Genomic DNA, 18059 nt, shown 5'->3' on the forward strand with positions numbered 1-18059 from the left:
CTCCTTCCTCAAAGAAGTGGGATGAGCACCCGTGGGCAGGCACGTGCGTGTGCTGTGTGAACTAGAGACCAGGCTGGTATTGGCACACACGTTTGGGGTTGATATTTGGCTCCAGAACTAAGCTAATCTGATGGTAGTTTGTGAAAGGGCCCAGCATTAACTGAGCACTATTTTGTTTATTCATTCATTCAATATATACACGGATGTAACGTAAAAATATTACATTTGGGGGGTGCAAGGGTAAAACTCAGTGGTAGAATTCTCGCCTGCCATGCGGGAGACCTAGGTTCAATTCCCAGCCCATGCACTTCCCCAAAACAAGCAAAGAAAGAAAGAAAAAATTAACAAACAAAAAAATTCAACAAATGGTGCTGCAGTAATGGGATACTCACATGGAAAAAGAATGAAATGTGATCCCCACCATTCAGCATACAAAAAAAAAATTACATTTTTGATTGAAGTGCAGTATTGTGGAATCAAGTTCGTGAGAATCAGATATCTGGATTTGAAATATCAACTCTGTGTCTTATTAGTTGGTTGATCTTGAACAGGTCCTTAAAATTTCTGGCCTATAAAATAAAGATAATGTTAATAGGTTTATAATGCTGTTAGGAGGATTGGGAATAACTGCAAAGCAGTTGTCCCAGTGCCTGGGACATCGTAGGTGCTAAACAAAAGATGGCTATTAACATTGAAGTTATTTCATCCCATGGTTTGTAATAAACCTGGGACAGATATTAGAACTGGCTGTGAATGAGAAAGCTGGTCATACAGATATTACCGGCAGAGGCAATAATGAAATATAAAATGTTATAGAATATGTGGTGGTTTTACAGAATTACTTGCCTTCCTACAGCAGTCCAGTTATGTAGTTCTAGAAGGAAATATGAATTAATATCTTTAGAATTTGGTCCTTTTTCCAAGTAATCACATTTCTTTCTAGAAATTGAGGCTTAAGGAATAATCATGAATGATTATAAAGATACAACTAAATGCCTTGTGTATCTAATAGTAGGAAAATAGAAATATGGGACTGGTTAAAGAAAATATTGCATTTATCTAAAGAAATAATATGCAGCTGTTAATAATGAGTATTCAATTGGAAATATATTCTGGATATATTGTTAAGTGCAACAAAGTATTTACAAACTTTTTGATCCTGGAACCTGTTGCACTCTGAAATTATTGAAGACCCAAAACAGTTTTTGTTTTTGTGGCTTATATCTATTGATATTTTTCAGACGTCAAAACTGAGAACACTTAAAAATAAGTATTTTAAAAATTTATTTAAAGTAACAACAATGAGCTTTTCACATGCTAAGGTAAAAAAACATTTTTATGGAAAATAACTATATATTCAAAAACATTTAGTAAGAAGGGTGGTATTGTTTTTCATTTTTGCAACTCTCTTTAATGTCTGCCATAATAGAAAATAGCGGGATTCTCGTATCGGCTTCCACATTCACTTTGTTGTGATGTGTTGTCTTAGTCGAGGTAAATGAAGCGCATCTGGCCTTGCACAGACATGTAGTTGGAAAAGGGGAGCATTTCTTTCTTTTCTTTTTTTTTTTTTTTTGCATGGGCAGGCGCCAGGAAATGAACCCGGGTCTCTGGCATGGCAGGTGAGAACTCTGCCAGCTGAGGCACCGTGGCCCGCCCAAGAGGGAGCATTTTAACAATTTTTTCAGATAATTGTAGCTGTATCGAGTAGTTTTTGGAAAGCCCAACCATACACCCATGAGAGAATGACTGTGAAAAGGTAGATAAAGTTTTAGTATTTTTATAAAAGCAGTTTTGACCTCCTGGGTGCCCTGACAGTGTCTGGGAGAGCCCCGGTATCCCTGGGCCACACTTCAGGGTGGCTGATTTAAGTTCCCGTGTTAGGTAAGTGGAGTGGTGTCCTCCTCTGCATTGCAGGACCTGGTGGATGACCTGAAGTCGGAACTGAGCGGCAACTTAGAGCGGGTGATCGTGGGGCTGACGATGCCCACCGTGCTGTACGACGTGGAGGAGCTGCGGCGGGCCATGAAAGTCTGTGCCTCCCTCACCAGCTCAACCCCGGGGCGAGAGGGAGGAACGGGGCATCGGAAAGGGGGTTCCTTCATTTACAGCACTTGAGAACAGGACATTACATTATATAGCATTATAGTATAGCAACTGTACTTTAAAGTTGTTTTCCAAAAGTTATGAAATCATTTGCTCTTGTCTGAAGCTGAACAAGGAGTGAGTATAGTAGTGCTTTGGGTACATTCCAGAAACTTCTTATGTTAGCCAGTTTTGAGAAATGTAACTTTATAACTGATACCTAGTGAGCCTCCAGCTCTGCTGTCACCTTAGAAAAAGGCCCTTAGTCACCCCAGATGACCAATCCACTGCACCCTAACCCAAGGTCACCCAAAGCCTGCTGATTTTTAATGACCAAGAATGAAATTCAAACACATTGAACTTCCTCAAACATACCAATAAACACTCCAGCCTTCTGGAAGGTTCTGGGGTAGGCTCTGAGAAAGCGAGGAGGTACAAACTCTTCACCAGAAGATTCTGCCCTTCAAGCTAAGAGTACAAAGAAAGTCAAGGAACAATTAAGCCTGCAGAGAGCAGAAACTATACCTGACCTGACACAATAACCGGTATGTAGTAAACAGTCCATAAGTATAAGTGTTTGTTATGACTGATAATGATTATGATAAGCACACTGAATTTAGGGCAGGGCAGTAAAAGTTTAGCGGAACCTGTTGCTAGAACCCAGTGAGTTGGTTTATTCCCTGCAGACTCGTGGCTGTTTCCTTCTGTGTCTGGAGCCCTACTTCATGATGCGTTTTCTCTGGGTCTCTCATGTAGGGAGCCGGCACGGACGAGGGCTGCCTGATTGAGATTCTGGCCTCCCGGTCCCCAGAGGAGATCCGGCGCATAAACCAGGTCTACCAGCAGCGTATGTGACACCCCCAGCGGCCCGGCTGAGTCTTTCGTTGTGCTTTGAGAATGGGGATCAGCAGTGGGTGGTTTTCTGTTAGTTAGACTCTTCACAGAAATGGTGACCGTGAGTCGACTCTCCATTCCAGTCGCTGCTTGGAGGCAGCTCCTTGTCTGGGCAGTTGGCTGTCTGTTTGCTTCTCCAGACTTCTCGGGTGAAGAGGACACATGTTCTGCTCAGGCTACCAGTGCAGTGTTTCATTATCCTGAAAGTTGGGGAGTTGAGAACAAAAGTGCTTTCAGTCTTCGCCTGAGTTTTTGCCCAAGAGCACCCCACCAGGGAATCTTAGCCTCCGAGGAATGGTCTGAGGGAGGTTCCTGGTGCCTGCCCTCCAGCCATCTCAAAATGAGAGCCACTTACTAACTCTTGAAACTCTCCAGGGGACATATTATATAGAGATCTTATAAAATAGGTGTACTCTTTTACCATAAAAATATAATTAAGACTACACAAAGGTTTAGAAACCATGGCATTTATGCGGTATTGTGTATATTAGCTAAAACTGTCCAACAGCAGCAGACTGTTGAAGCAAAATAAGGTCGCCCACACAGTAGACTATACCGTGGTTACAGCGAAGTATGTTATTGAATTACATTAACATGTGGGGTATATGGATAGGTGAAAAAGGTAAATCATAAAATTAGGCTTCAATTCCATTACTTCAGGAAAAATGTATAATGTATGTACATACAGAAAACTGAGGAATAGTTCTCATCAAAATGTTGTCAGTGATTATTTCTGAGTGATTGGGTTATCATCCCTTCTTTTTATTTATCTGTTTTTTTTCTAAGTTGTCTGGAATAAGCCTGTACATTTATAGAAAGAAAACAAAACAATAAGAGTTTTGGTAAGTCTTCAGAGCAGGGGATTCTAAACTTTGGGAGTCTGGCTTAATATTTTAGCACCCAGATCCTCAGGTTTGCCAAATGCAGGTTTTCTCCCCTGAAAGCCACAAAGAAGTTAATGCCTCTCCTGGGGGAGCACTCAAAACCTCTCAAGGGAAGTGACAGGGCTGAGAAGGCACATGCCAGGATTTGTGCCCCAGTGCCCTCCCATGTCCTCCAGTGCCCCCCACCTTCCCCAAATGCAGCTGCCTCACAGATGCGCCAGCAGCTCCTGTTCTCAGCGCCCCTGAGAGCCACACTCCCCGCAGGACCCTGGGCAGGGAGAACTAGAGAGAGGATGACAGCTCCAGCCTTCTCTGCTCCCATTCTAAGGAGCAGGAACATCTCGCTTCCACAATAATAAGATAAACATATCTTGACCATTTTGCCAGAGTTTAGTTTTTGAAAAACTGTGTGCAGAGAGTAAAACTTCACAACAAGTGGCTTCGGTGAACAGGCTGATTTTGGAGCCGGCCGAGCACTCTGGAGGGGGATGTGCAGTGGGAAGGATCTTTTTGCTGCTTTAGCTAATTATGCTGTCTTGGTAGGATTCGGACGGAGCCTTGAAGATGACATTTGCTCTGACACGTCATTCATGTTCCAGCGAGTGCTTGTGTCTCTGGCAACTGTAAGTTGCTTCTGTTGGCTGCATCTCCTGGGCAGTGGGTTTTATTGAGTTGCCCACTCCTTCCTCTTGACCACCTTTTCATCTTTTCAGCTTCACATGTCAACATTCCCCAGATGTTGTTCTTGGGCCTCTCTGTTCCTTTCTCTAATCTCTCCCTCAGAGACTCTGGCCAGTTATGTCTGCCCATTTGTCCGAATTAAATTCAAGAAACATTTATAAGTACCTAATGCATGCCATTACTTAGTTCATTGGGAGTTATGAAGATAATTAAGAGACAGTTCCTGGGATTTAAGAGTTTATATTGTTCTTAGGGAATATATCAGGTGTACTAGCTGCTATAATAAAGGCCTGGAAAGATTAAGTGCCAAAGGAGAGGCACATAGGAAAGGCAAGGTTCAGGGAGAGATTTTGGTTGAAGAAACAAGGAAGGGCTGCATGGCAAAGATGCTGGTTCAGAGAGGAGTTGAAGGGTTGCTAGGATTTCAAGAGACAGAGATGTGGGTGGGTACATCACAGGCAAGAGGAGCAGCAGAGCAAAGCAAGGGGGCAGGAACAGGGCATGTGTTCAGGGAACAGTTGGCCGAGAGTTGGGCTGGTTACTCCAGGACTGAGGTGGAAGGAAGACCTGAGATTCCATGTCAGGAGAATCCTGCCAGGCTGAGCAGTTACAGTGTATTTGGAGAGCAGTAGGGAGCCACTGAAAGTTTGGGAGCAGTAGAGTGATGTGATTTGAACTGCATTATCAGAAAAGTAATAGAATGGTGCTCTGTAGGATGAACCAGAAGCTGGGAGACCAGGTAGGAAGTTGCCTCAGTATTCTAGATGACAAATTAAAGCAGGACGGGGCTAGGGTGGGAGCAGGGCTGCCAGAAAAGAGAAGATGGATGCTAGAGATATTTCGCATGACTTCCCGGTTTTATCTTTATCCCTTACCTCCTTCCTGAGTGAGAGACTCTCATTTCCCACTGCTTTTTAGATGCTTCTTTATGGGTATTCCATCATCGCCTCAAATCCGTCATTTCCCTCCAAACCAGTTCTTCTTGAGGTGCCTGTTTCTGTTAAGATAGTTGCTAGTCTTCCGATTTCCAAAACGGTACCCCAGGAACATCCCCCTCCCACTTCTCTCACATCTCTCCCATTTGCTTCACAGTGACTGCCTGTTCTCATTTCCTACCCGTTTTTCCTTTTTGTGCATATATGTACCACCCTGCCGAGCCATGCCTAGACCATAGAATATTGAGACATCAGATAATAAACAGAGTCTGACAAACCAGAGGAAAGTAATCCTTTTTGTCACTCTTTCACATTTGTCCGAGGTGTCAACCCTTTCTGCGGGCTGCCTTAGGGAGGGGCTAGGGCATTTTCCTGTGCTCCCAAGCTCTGCTGCTGGGTCCACATTCTCTTGATCATCACCCCCTTTTGGCAGAAGTACTGGGTGGTGATGTTCTCTGAGCACGGATGAGAGCACAAAGGAGAACTGGTGGGGACAGCAGCACAGAGGACAGCCATCCTCCGTCCCCAGGGCCGAAGGCATCCCCAGTGATCTTCTAATACCATGTCCTTGGGTTCCTGGACATTCTGTTTTCAGTGTCCACAAAGTTCTCATGGATACTAATTCACTTCCGTTTGTTTTCTTGTTCTCAGGGTGGCAGGGATGAGGGAAATTATCTGGATGACAGTCTCATGAGACAGGATGCCCAGGTGGGTAGAACTGTCCCTTCCTTCTTCCAGGTTTCTTCTCCTTTGCCAATAAATCAGGCCTTGGTTGGTGGGTACCCTCTTATAGTTCAGGGTCACTTGGAGGTGAAAAGACCTGGCTTTGCTTTGTTTACCTTGCATTTCTTCTTCCCTGAAGAGAACATTTTATGTGTAAAAAAGCTTGGGGGTTGCTTCCCTGATACACCGCCCGCAGGTGCCTTGGCACCAAGCCCTGGTCTAATCAGCAATGGCCAGATAACACTAATAATAGTAATAGCTAATTTAAAAGTTGGTGCTTACCAAGTACCAGGCACTGTTCTAAGCTCTTTCTATGAGTTATGTGATTGAATCCTTGCACTAGCCCTATGAGATAAATACTGCTATGTCCAGTAGGATCAGAAATGTTAAGTTCCTTGCTCAGGTTCATTTTGATAATAAATGGCAGAACTGGCAATATGGGTCTAGGTCCTGTATTCTTAACCAATACACAACCATAGAGAAGTCTTGGTCCCATTCAGCATGTGAGGTGTGAGCCCTTATGGATTGTGCAAGAAAGCACCTGTTGCTTTCATTAGACGGGGGAGGAGTGTGTGTGTGTGTGTGTGCGTGTGCACATGTGCGTGGTAAGAGTTCTGAAGATTCCAGAAGCCACATCCCTATAGGAAATATAGGAAACTGCCTTCTATCCGGCACCCTTAAAGAGGAATAAGAAGGTATTGACAACACTGGAACTCTCGGGTACTTAAGTGAATTTCACCTGCCTCAAGGAGAGCGTTTTGGGCCTTGCTAGGGGGAACCTCTGTATTCCAGGTAAATCCCACATTAAATGAAGTCAATGAGCAATTTATTTCTGAAACATATCCGCTATCTTTTTGTGTGTGTGGGTTTACTAGGTGCCAGGCCTTGTGATACATACTTACATAGATCATCTCATTTATTCCTTACAACAAATCTGTGATGTAGGTATGATTACTTCTGTTTTATAGATTAGGAAACTAGTGCACAGTTTTAAACAACTTGCCCAAGATCACAAAGCCAGAAGAACTGGAATCTTTGAATCCATGTCCGTCTGATTTTAGAAACCATGCAATTAGCAAACAAATATTTTGGGGTTCTTCAGCAAGCACAGTTCTCCTTGGAAGGAACCAGGTGAAAAGGGGCTTGCAAACACTTTTGTCCTGGTAGAAGGTGGTGTGAGGGAATAGAACTCAGAATGGGATTTCTCTGGATCCTCACAAGTGTCACCAAGGAAAGGCATTTAAGAACCACTCCATCCAAGATGTCCTCTCTTCCAGGGGTGGGCCAGCAGGCAAATCTTGTCTGTCAGTCTTTGCTCTTTCACTTGCATCAGCAGCAAGAGGAGAATTTCCAGCATTTGAGTACGATGGCTGGATTTTGGTTTAGGAAAGCAAGTTGGTTTGAGATGAGAGGATTGGTCAGGACAGATGAAATTATTTCATTTTTATGAAATTATATTTCATATGAAAGAGACATTTTAAAATAGAAACTATAATCTAAGAAATCCAGTTTTATCTATTCTTTGTATGAAACTTGCACTAAAAGAAGTCGTAAGTAGTGTACAGAATTCCTGTGTTAAGGAGAAATTCATCATATACTAAAACTACATTTAAATTGACCTTTAGAGCTTTTTGCTAGAAAATTAAAATCACTAAAAAGAATAATAACCAGGAAATACAAAAGTAGGGAAAAATATGCACAAACATGGAAACTGTGAAGGAGAGCCGCTGAAATGCCAGATGAGCAAACAACCTGGGTCAAGGACACAGGAAAATTCCTGAAATTGTTCCTGAAAGGAGGCTGACCCCCTCCTAGCTGGAAGCAGGCACAGATGCAGAGAAAGAGCACCCATTGGGGGATTTCCCGGGACTGGAACTGTGTCCCAGTGACTCCTGCTGTACCCGCAACAAACTGCTCCTGCTTGAAATTCACCCAGGTGAAAAGTGACGAGATCCAAGAAGAATCCACTCCCTTCATTATAGAGGAAAAAAAAAACCAGGTCTGGATATCTGGGTAGACTGCTCATCATTTAAGGATGAATGAAGCGGGAAGATCAACAAATCCTCAACTTGAACAAAGCCACACTGCAAGGAACAGAAACAGATTTCACATTGCTTTGGACCCTAAATAAAATAAAAACAAAAACTGATTTTAATGAAACAAGAGCTAAAAAAAAAAAAAAAAAGATTCAGTGAGAAAAACAAAGTGATGAAGGGCCAGTGGAGATAATAAAGGGAACAAGGTGAGTTAAGGACAAAAGTTGCTAAATGAAACAAGGAAAAACAGAATTTTAAAGTCTCTTAGAAGCAGGAATGATCAGAAATGACATTGCAGAAAACAGAATCATTGTTGTGGAAAGCAGTACTGTAAAACTCTGCAGAACTCAGAAGAAAAGGACAAACTGATAAAAGAAGAGGAATAACAGATGAAGAAATATGAGATTAGATGAAAGGAGATTAGAATTGCAACGAGAAGGATATGGATAAACTTGCTCTAATATATATTTAAATGTATAATAAAGGTAAAATAATTTAAAGTGTGTGACCCTGGTGTGAGAATAAAAGAAATTAGTGGAATGATTAGTAAATCTAAAAGCAGAACCAAACATATATGAGTATGTATAGGTTGCATTTCAGTGGAGAAAACACAAGAAACTGTGTTTTGTATTCAGGGAATTGGGACAATCAGTAACTATTTGGGAAAGAATAAAACTAAATGTTTACTTTCACTTCACATCATAATGAATTCCAAATACATTGGAAATGTAAATGTCAAGAAATGAAGCCATCAATATACTATAATAAATTGTAGTAAAATATTTTCAAATCTTGGATGGGGAAGGATTTTGTGTGCATGACACTAAAGGCAAAAACCATAAAGGAAAATGACTGATAGTTTGGCTATTTAAAAACACATAGAGTTTTAGGGTGCACGGGTGGTTCAGTAGTAGAATGCTTGCTTTCCATGCGGGAGACCTGGGTTCTATTCCCAGCCATGCACCCCCCCCAAAAAAAGTTACATACAGTTTTATCAAACAATGCCATAAGTAAAATTCAAGGTTCATGATAAAGATGGGAAAATTTTAGCCTTATGTATAATAAGCTTAATATATAAAGAGGTTTTATAAATGAAGAAGCAGTATACCCCAGTTTAAAAAAAAATGGACAATGAGCATTAACTAGGCAACTCAGAAAAGAAAAATTAGAAATGGCAAATAACTCACTAGTTATTAAAAAAAAAACAACCATTTTCACCTTTTAAGGTCCTTTTATGGTATTTTACAGAAAGCATCATCCTGAGATAGATTCAAAGTTGGACCTTTACCTACATTTACTTAACAAAAATTTCATTAAAATTTAAATAACCATGTCTATGGTATGGCTGCTGTATGGAAGAGGCCAAGTTGAAGATATTCCTTTTGGCTCTTAAGAGAGAACCACGGTGTCTGTATGTGGGACACTGGTGTTTGTCCTGACTCTCAGGGACATGTATAGGGTCCCATTAATTAATCCTGTGCTTGATGAAAACTCCTAAGTCATTTTCATTTTCTAGTCTGCTAGCTGCTGGAATGCAATATACCAGAAATGGAATGGCTTTTAAAAAGGGGAATTTAATCCCAGTTAAAACAAGTCTATAGGCATGTCCAATCTAAGGCATCCAGGGAAAGATACCTTGATTCAAGAAGGCCAGTGAAGCTCAGGGTTTCTCTCTCAAGTGAGAAGGCACATGGCAAACACAATCAGAGACTCTCTCTCATCTGGAAAGGCACATGGTGAATATAGTCAGGGTTTCTCTCTCATCTGGAAGGGCACATGGTGAACACAGTGTCATCTGTTAGCTTCTTCTCCTGGCTTCCTGTTTCATGAAGCTCCCCGGGACACATTTTCCTTCTTCATCTCTAAAGGTCGCTGACTAGTGGATTCTGCTTCTCGGGGCTATGTCATTCTGCTCTGCTGTTTCAGAAATCTCTCATTCTCCAAAATGTTTCCTCTTTTATAGGACTTCAGAAATAATCAATACCCACCCAAATGGGTGGAGACATGTCATCACCTAATCCAGTTTAACAACCACTCTCGGTTTCAAACAGACAATGCTGAATAGGGATTAGAAGAAACGGTTGCCTTTACAACATGGGATTGGGATTAGGATTAAAACATGGCTTTTCTAGGGTACATAAATCATTTCAAAACAGCACACCTACTCAGCACCTACACCACTTCTACTCTTAATACCAACAAAACAAAATCAAGTCAACTCAACTCTTTAAAGTTCTGGAAATAGATGCATAAGTCTTGGCACATCCTCTATGGTGTTTTAAACCTGTGCTTTATTTGGCTTCAGGTACTGTATGAAGCTGGAGAGAAGAAATGGGGGACAGATGAGGTGCAATTTCTAACCATTCTCTGTTCCCGGAATCGAAATCATCTGTTGCATGGTAAGGTGCTTGCCTCAGTGTCCTAAGAAACTGAAAGATAGGGAAAATGAAATTGCCCAATATTAATTGATAACCTTTCCTCTTCACTTAGCAGAGAGAGCAGAACTGTCTTAGTTGTCTTACCTTGGAAATGTGTGAGTGCAACGATATGCATGAGGACCAATTTCTGAAAGATTAATTATGAATAATGAGCAAATAAACAATGTATTCATAGAAATTTGACATTCCTGGTTCTAGGAAACCAACTTTCATAGTCAGTCCTTTTTCTGAAACAACCCCAAGATTTTCATTTTAATTTAGTTACATAAGAAAATAATCTGCAATACATCAGTAAGCAATAAAATAGAAATGTTGGCTGACATTTGTCCTATTTAACATCCAAGCCATGAAGTTAATAGAAGTGATTTCTTTAGGGGGTGTTCTAGTTTGCTAAAACTGTTGGAATGCAGTATACCAGAAACGGAATGGCTTTTTAAAAGGGGGAATTTATACAGTTCTAAGGCTGTGGAACTGTCCAAATTAAGGCATCCAGAGAAAGATACCTTAGTTCTAAAGAAAGGGCTGATGAAGTTCGGGGTTTCTTTCTCAGCTGGTTTCCTGTTTCATGAAGCTCCCCGGGACATGGATATCTGCTAGCTTTCTGCCCTCATTTCATAAGGCTTCTCTGGGGGCATTTTCCTTCTGCATTTCCAAAAATCCCTGGCTGTGTGGGCTCTGTTGGTTCTGTTGGCTCTTTCCAAAATGTTTCCCTCTTATAGGGCTCTAGTAAGCAACCCCACCTTGTATGGGTGGAGACACATCTCCGTGGAAACTACCTAATTAAAGGATGCCACTCACAATTGGGTGGGTCATAGCTCCATGGAAACAATCAAAGAGATCCCACCCAGCAATACTGAATAAGGATTAAAGAACTGAGCTTTTCTGGGTACACAACAAATACTAACGGGTACAGGGAATATGCTGCACAAGATGAATATTGAGTCCTTGGTATGTGTAATGTTTTTAATGTGCTCTGAAAATTCTAATATTTATAATGTGTTTTTAACTTTAGGGGAAAAATACTATAGTATTGTAGAATATTTGTTGTCAGTTTATTTTCACCTTGTAAACAGCAATAAGGGCTTAATATATTTAATCTTCTTTTTAAGATCTTTGGGTCTGTGTGGTACATCATAATTTGTAAACACAACATGTTCTTATAATCACACAAGTTTACAAAGCTTGTGGGAAATATTAGAATGAGTTTGCTAAATTGCAAACAAAGTAATTGAAGACTATATAGCATGTTTTGAAGTTACAATTATTTCATATATTCCACAGTGACAGAATATAGGTAATCATTCCATTAATAAATATCATAGGCTACTATCCGACACACCAACTTGTGATTCCCAGCTCATTTCATTTCCTTCCCTTGTCTAATCACTAATAACACAAATGTCTCCCCCTTGTGGTATCTGCCGAGAACTGTAGGTCCTCGTAAATGGATTTACTTTAGTAACATTTTCATTTCCTGGCATAAATCAATTTTGGGGCAGTTAAAAACTATCTGTAAATCATTGGCTCTGTTTGTCAGTCATGGGAAGCAAATATATTAAGAACTACTTGGATAAAGAAAACTTCATAGTTATCTTCCCAAGCAACAAAAATAGTGAGGATTCATAATAGCTAAGGTTTTGTTAATAATTCTCTGTCATCCAAGTGCAGTGCTAAGCATATTATAAGCATTGTTTCTTGCACCATCCCAGTGGTGTAGTCATTGTTTTCCCTGTTTTGCAGAGGAGAAAATTGAGGATTAGAAAATGTGTCAATTAGGGCTCTTTGAATCCAAGCAACCCACCTTGACTTCAATTTAAGAGGAAATAACATAGAGTGGGAACATGGCAAACACTGGTGGCTCATAGAATTAGTTGAAAGGGTAGCTGAACGACGTCGGGAAGAATAGAAATCAAGGCGTGGAAATCTCTGGGCATCTCTGTGGAAGGAATTCATGGATTTATTTCTAAGGCAGAGTTTTCTAAAGTCTGCTCTCCTTATTTAAACTGCTGACCCTTGACCCTGACTTCAGAACCCAGACTTCACATTCCATCTCTTAGGGGGACCCAGCAAAGTTAGCAGACTCCCTGGGTGATTTTTATGTTCACTGATGTTAAAGAACAGTGGCCATTCTCATAAGATGACTCAGTGCTTTGAGCCACCCCCGTGCTCCGCTCAATTAAAAAATTTCCCAGGAAGGAAAGTCAGATTGGTCTTGATTGTGTGAACCGCTCACCTGTTCAGTGAAGGTTATGGTATGTTTTGGAGAGTAGGGGTGTCATTTGCCTGACATCCTTTTGAGGATCACACTATTGTGGGGTAAGGCAGCACCTCAAAGAAAACGATGTTAGGAAGATAAACAAAGCAGATATTCACACTAAGAAGGCTCCAGAAGGAGGCAGCAAGACAGGAAAACATTCATCGCATCAAAAAAATACTTGAATAAATTTAGTAGATTGAAATGCTAGGGATCAGTGAAAGGGAGGGGTAAGGGGTATGGTATGTATGAATTTTTATTCTGTTTTCTTTTTATTTATTTTTCTGAATTGATGCAAATGTTCTAAGAAATGATCATAATGATGAATATGCAACTATGTGAAGAAAAAACAGAATGTTCATATTGTATGTTGATTGGTTTTATTAATAAAAATTTTTTTAAAATACTTGACAAGGAAGCGGAAAAAATTATGTTAAAGTCTATTAAAAGATGTGAACAGCTGTTATTACATGTGATTCAGGTTTAAAGAGGTTGAATTGCTCTAGTTTTGATGAGCAAAAAGGAAGATGAACATACAAGGGGTTGCCCAAGCCAAAATTGCAAAAAGATGCATTCTGCTTATTAAGGAAACAATGAAGAAAGCACATCTCTGCGGAGATCAACTCCATTTTACATGAGGAAAAAAAACAGCGTCCCAGATAAGGAAAGGGACTTGCCTCTTGTTTTCTTCCAAGATGAACAGTGCTCCTTCTTCCTCTCCTCCAGCCCTTTCCAGTGTGCCATAGCCCTCCTGGCTTCTTGCTTACATTGATAATTAGTCTTTTCTTGAACTATGCCAAAGAATAAAGAGCTAAATAAAGAGTTTAGCTAAAAGATGTGCATCCTCTCCATAAATTTTAGTTTCCTTTATTTTTAATAATGTCATTTTATTACTGTTTGCAGTATTTGATGAATACAAAAGGATATCTCAGAAGGATATTGAACAGAGTATTAAAGCTGAAATGTCTGGTAGCTTTGAAGATGCTTTGCTGGCTATAGGTAAGCTGGTAGGTGGTGAGATGGGGAAACAAATGTCTTTAAACTTTCTTCCTTGTTATCCATTTGTTTTTGTTTTTTTGTGGGGAGGTGGATAAAAGTGGTTTAAATCCCTCATGGTGTTTTCCAGAATTTTAAACAAGACGTATTATGTACAACGTGATCGCTGTTGTACTCCCTGGCTTTATATAGTTTATATCCCCTGTGCCTTTATATTTCAGGACATGGGAAAGACAATCCTATACTGGCTGCATTCTGCAAGTCTGGGAATAGCTGGAACAAATAACTGTATCAGATGATGGAGATAGTGGTCATTTTGAAACTAAATGCTGCCCTCTGCTTTGCTGGGCTTTATTAATTAGTCCTCCAGGAACTGGATGATAAATTGAGGGTACTTTCCATCTGTGACTATGTCCTCAGCAGAGCCCATGTTCATGAAACATTGCCTAAAATTTCTCAGGCAAAATAATTGAAAGATACTGCTTGATACCTTGTCAAAAAAGAAGGAACAGCTGTCATTTTCTTTTTTCTTATAGGTTTTAGATGTAATCTTTTTCATTTCTTTTTTCTCTTGACAGTAAAGTGCATGAGGAACAAATCTGCATATTTTGCTGAAAGGCTTTATAAATCTATGAAGGTAAATGACCTCGTTTTTAGCATCTGAATGACTTGGCATGGCTTCTGTGCTCTTTCCTGAGATTGCATATACCCTCCCGCCCCCAAATTTCAGCCTGAGATATTCAATTCAATTTACCAGTACCGATTGCTAATAATAATAATACTAGGTAATATTTATTGAGTACTCAGGATGTACAGGACAGACACTGTTTTTAATGCTTTATATGTATAGATTTATCTCCATAACAACCCCATGGGGCAGGGACTATTATTGCCCCACATTTTATGGATGATAACTGGAGGCATAGAGAGGATATGCAGTTGGCCTGAGGTCCTCAGTGAGGAAGTAATGGAACAGGGACTCACACCCTGGCAGTCTAGCTCCAGAGCCCATATTCTGTGCAAGCAACTGTGCTGGAACCATAACTGGTGCAGGAAAGAACAAAAGGTAGTCCTGCTGTCAAAGAAATCTAGGAACTTGTGGGAAAGGCAGGCATGTGCAAAGCACCAGTAATAACAAAATAGAATGTACCAGAGGGGTTGAGGATCCAAATATTATTGGAACAAAGGGGAAAGGTGTCGTCCCCCCCCCCAATATTTGTATTGGGAGGGTAGGGGAATATAAAATATTATATAAAGAAGTTGGTATCTTTGAGCAGGACTTTAATGGAATTTTTACATCAGAGGATTTTAAACGGTGAAGGAGGGGTGGTAAGGTGGGGGCTGGGGGATGACATTCCAGGGGCAGGCAGGATCATTGTGGATAAGACCAGGGATGGCCAGACAGCACAGGGCCGAGTGGCAGTGTAATCCCTCTGTTCAGAACACGGCGTGGGAAAAATAAGTTACGGAAAAGTAAGTGTTGAATGCTGTGGGAAGGAGCAAGGATCTTTGCAGGCCTCTGAGGGTGTGGAGCACACAAAGGACATGGTCCGAGAAGTCGCGCGTGGGCTTGCCTTGCTAGATGAAAGTGGCCGTCTGAAGATCGCGTAGACTCTGACTGTGGGGCTCTCCTTGTCGTCCTTAGGGCTTGGGCACCGATGATGACACTCTCATCAGAGTGATGGTTTCTCGAGCAGAGATTGATATGCTGGACATCCGGGCAAACTTCAAGAGGCTCTATGGGAAGTCCCTGTACTCTTTCATCAAGGTGAGCCACAAGAGCCTTGCCCAGGGAAAGCACTGATGAGAGAGCAGGCGGTGGACCTCTTGTCCCCTCCTACTTGGCATATATCATTCCCTTTAAAGTGGGTCATTTAATTCAAATATTTATAGTCTCTCTCCTTTCACACGGATATTTAATCTTTGCAAGGTTAGAAGCTGGAAGTGTTTGCCTTCTAACTACAGTAATTATTTCATGCTGACCCCAGACAAAGATTACATGTTAATGTATACTTTTAAGAGCATAATTTCCTCGTCTACCTGATTACCATGAAAGGTGAGCAACTGAACCACTCATCTAGACGCCTCTCCAGGGCCAGCTGAGGTCTGGAAATAGCGGAAAGCACTTTAGTTATCCTGAGGTGCTTCTCCTTACCTGGCACCATATTTCTAAGAGTTCTAAGAGGGAATGAGAGTGATGAGAAGGGATTCACATCATTCAAAACCCCTCAATACTAGGATTTCTGTTCTTGAGGAAACAAGTAGGTCCCATGAACATGAGGCCATGACCAGTTTTCCTAGAAGCTGGAGTGCCTGTACAACAAATTTCAAATCAGGATTTGATCTGTGAAGTTAAATAAATTTTCTGCGTATTACTGACAGCTGGGAGAGGTGTAAGTATGAGGTGATTTCAGCAGCATTTTTTATTCCTATGTCCACAAGGCATTCTTTTAGGAACTTGTTTCCATTTCTGTATTACCTATGAAGTCACTTTATTTTGCCAACCTGAATATAACCAGCGATAAGTGAAACACTTTTTAAGATTCAAGGAGGACCATAAATGAAGTTATGACACTATATTTGTAACATATATAATAGGGTTAATAGCCCTATTATGCCTATATTAAGAGCTTCCACAAATGATTAAGAAAAAAGAGAAAGATCCAAAAAGAAAATTGGAAAAAAAGATATTAAACATGATTCTTACAAAAGAGAACATAAAATGGCCAATAAATATATAGAAAATGTTTAATCTCGGTAGTAATCAAATAATTGCAAATGAAAACAAATCATAATTTTTCAACCAACACCTCAACAAAGTTTAAAGAGATCATAACCCACATTGGAAGGTGTTTGGTGAAAATTCACCACATCTTAGGGAGGACTATAAACTGGTATTACCTTTTTGGAAAGCAGTTTGGCAATGAGTTGTCCCCCAAACAACTGCACCTCCTTCTTAGCTATTATATATGGCTAGGAATTTCTTTAGGGAAAGTAATAAAATAAAAGTGCTCTAAAATAGTATATTTTCATCCTAGCATTATTTATATTATTTATAGAAAAAGAAATTTATTATTTATAGTATATAACATGTATAATTATATAACATGCAAATATATTATTCATATATCATTATATTATTTATATTAACCAATATGGCTTAAATTGTGGAAAATTCATCCAATGGAATACTATGCAGTCACTAAAATGATGGGGTACAAATAGATTGGCTTGGTAAAACATCACTATAAATATAATAAATTTGTGTTATGTTTGTATATACTTAAATATATATAAACCTGTAAATATTTGTGTGTATGTATATATACACATACACATAACCCTGGAAAAGACAAACATAAATAATACATTGCTCATTCAGTAAGAATTGGCCAAAGAAACAAAAGAAGCAGAATAGAAGCCTGAAATATATAAATCATAGGAAAAAATGACAGAAATAAGGCCAAAAAATGTATTTTATAATAATTAAAAAATAAACTCTCAAGTTAGGTTAAAACATAAAATCCAACTTTATGCTGCCTGTGAGGAACACCTAAAATACCATGACACATAAGAATGCAAAGAAAAAATACAAGAACATTCAATAAATACAAAAAGAAAGCAGAGTACACTATTAGTAAAAAGGACGAATTTAAGAAGAGCATTAATAGGAGAAATGATTTACAACAAAGACCATAAATTGTCATGCAATTTTAGGTACCAAATAGTATTGCATTCAAATACATAAATAAAAAGCTTGAGGGTCCAAAAGAAGACATTGGTAGAAATCCTATGCTAAAGAGAGACATTAATACTTAAGACTGATTTTAAGAGATATATATTAAATTTTGAGCCCTAAAGAAAGAGATCCCACTTTGAGCCCTAAAGAAAGAGATCAATTTTTTCTAACAACCTATGAAACATTGACAAAAATTGATCAATTTTTAATTAAACCACAAAAATTTATCTGTAGAAATTACAGAAACTTTGTGAAAGAGTATTTGGCAACCTAGGTCAAAAGACTTAAGAAAATGCATGATCGTTAACCCAGTAATTCCCATTTTATGAGAATTTGTCCTAAATAAATCATTAAAAATATGCACAAAAATTTTACTAAATATGTTTATTGCAGC

The 18059-nt window shown here is 39.7% G+C and overlaps 1 protein-coding gene across 3 annotated transcripts in view; it reads left to right on the forward strand.

Moving 5' to 3' along the window:
• The window catches only part of ANXA4 (annexin A4), an 88917-nt gene that overhangs the window by 69182 nt on the left and 1676 nt on the right, over positions 1 to 18059 (forward strand). For all 3 annotated transcript variants that reach the window (XM_077134463.1, XM_077134461.1, XM_077134462.1), the window contains 8 exons: positions 1918 to 2031; positions 2842 to 2932; positions 4407 to 4486; positions 6131 to 6187; positions 10544 to 10637; positions 13834 to 13929; positions 14505 to 14563; positions 15572 to 15694. In XM_077134463.1, the coding sequence (XP_076990578.1) occupies positions 1918 to 2031; positions 2842 to 2932; positions 4407 to 4486; positions 6131 to 6187; positions 10544 to 10637; positions 13834 to 13929; positions 14505 to 14563; positions 15572 to 15694 (714 nt within the window). The remainder of the gene's footprint in view (positions 1 to 1917; positions 2032 to 2841; positions 2933 to 4406; positions 4487 to 6130; positions 6188 to 10543; positions 10638 to 13833; positions 13930 to 14504; positions 14564 to 15571; positions 15695 to 18059) is intronic.

Source organism: Tamandua tetradactyla, chromosome 17 (genome assembly GCF_023851605.1).
Source record: "Tamandua tetradactyla isolate mTamTet1 chromosome 17, mTamTet1.pri, whole genome shotgun sequence".
Lineage (NCBI taxonomy): Eukaryota > Metazoa > Chordata > Mammalia > Pilosa > Myrmecophagidae > Tamandua > Tamandua tetradactyla.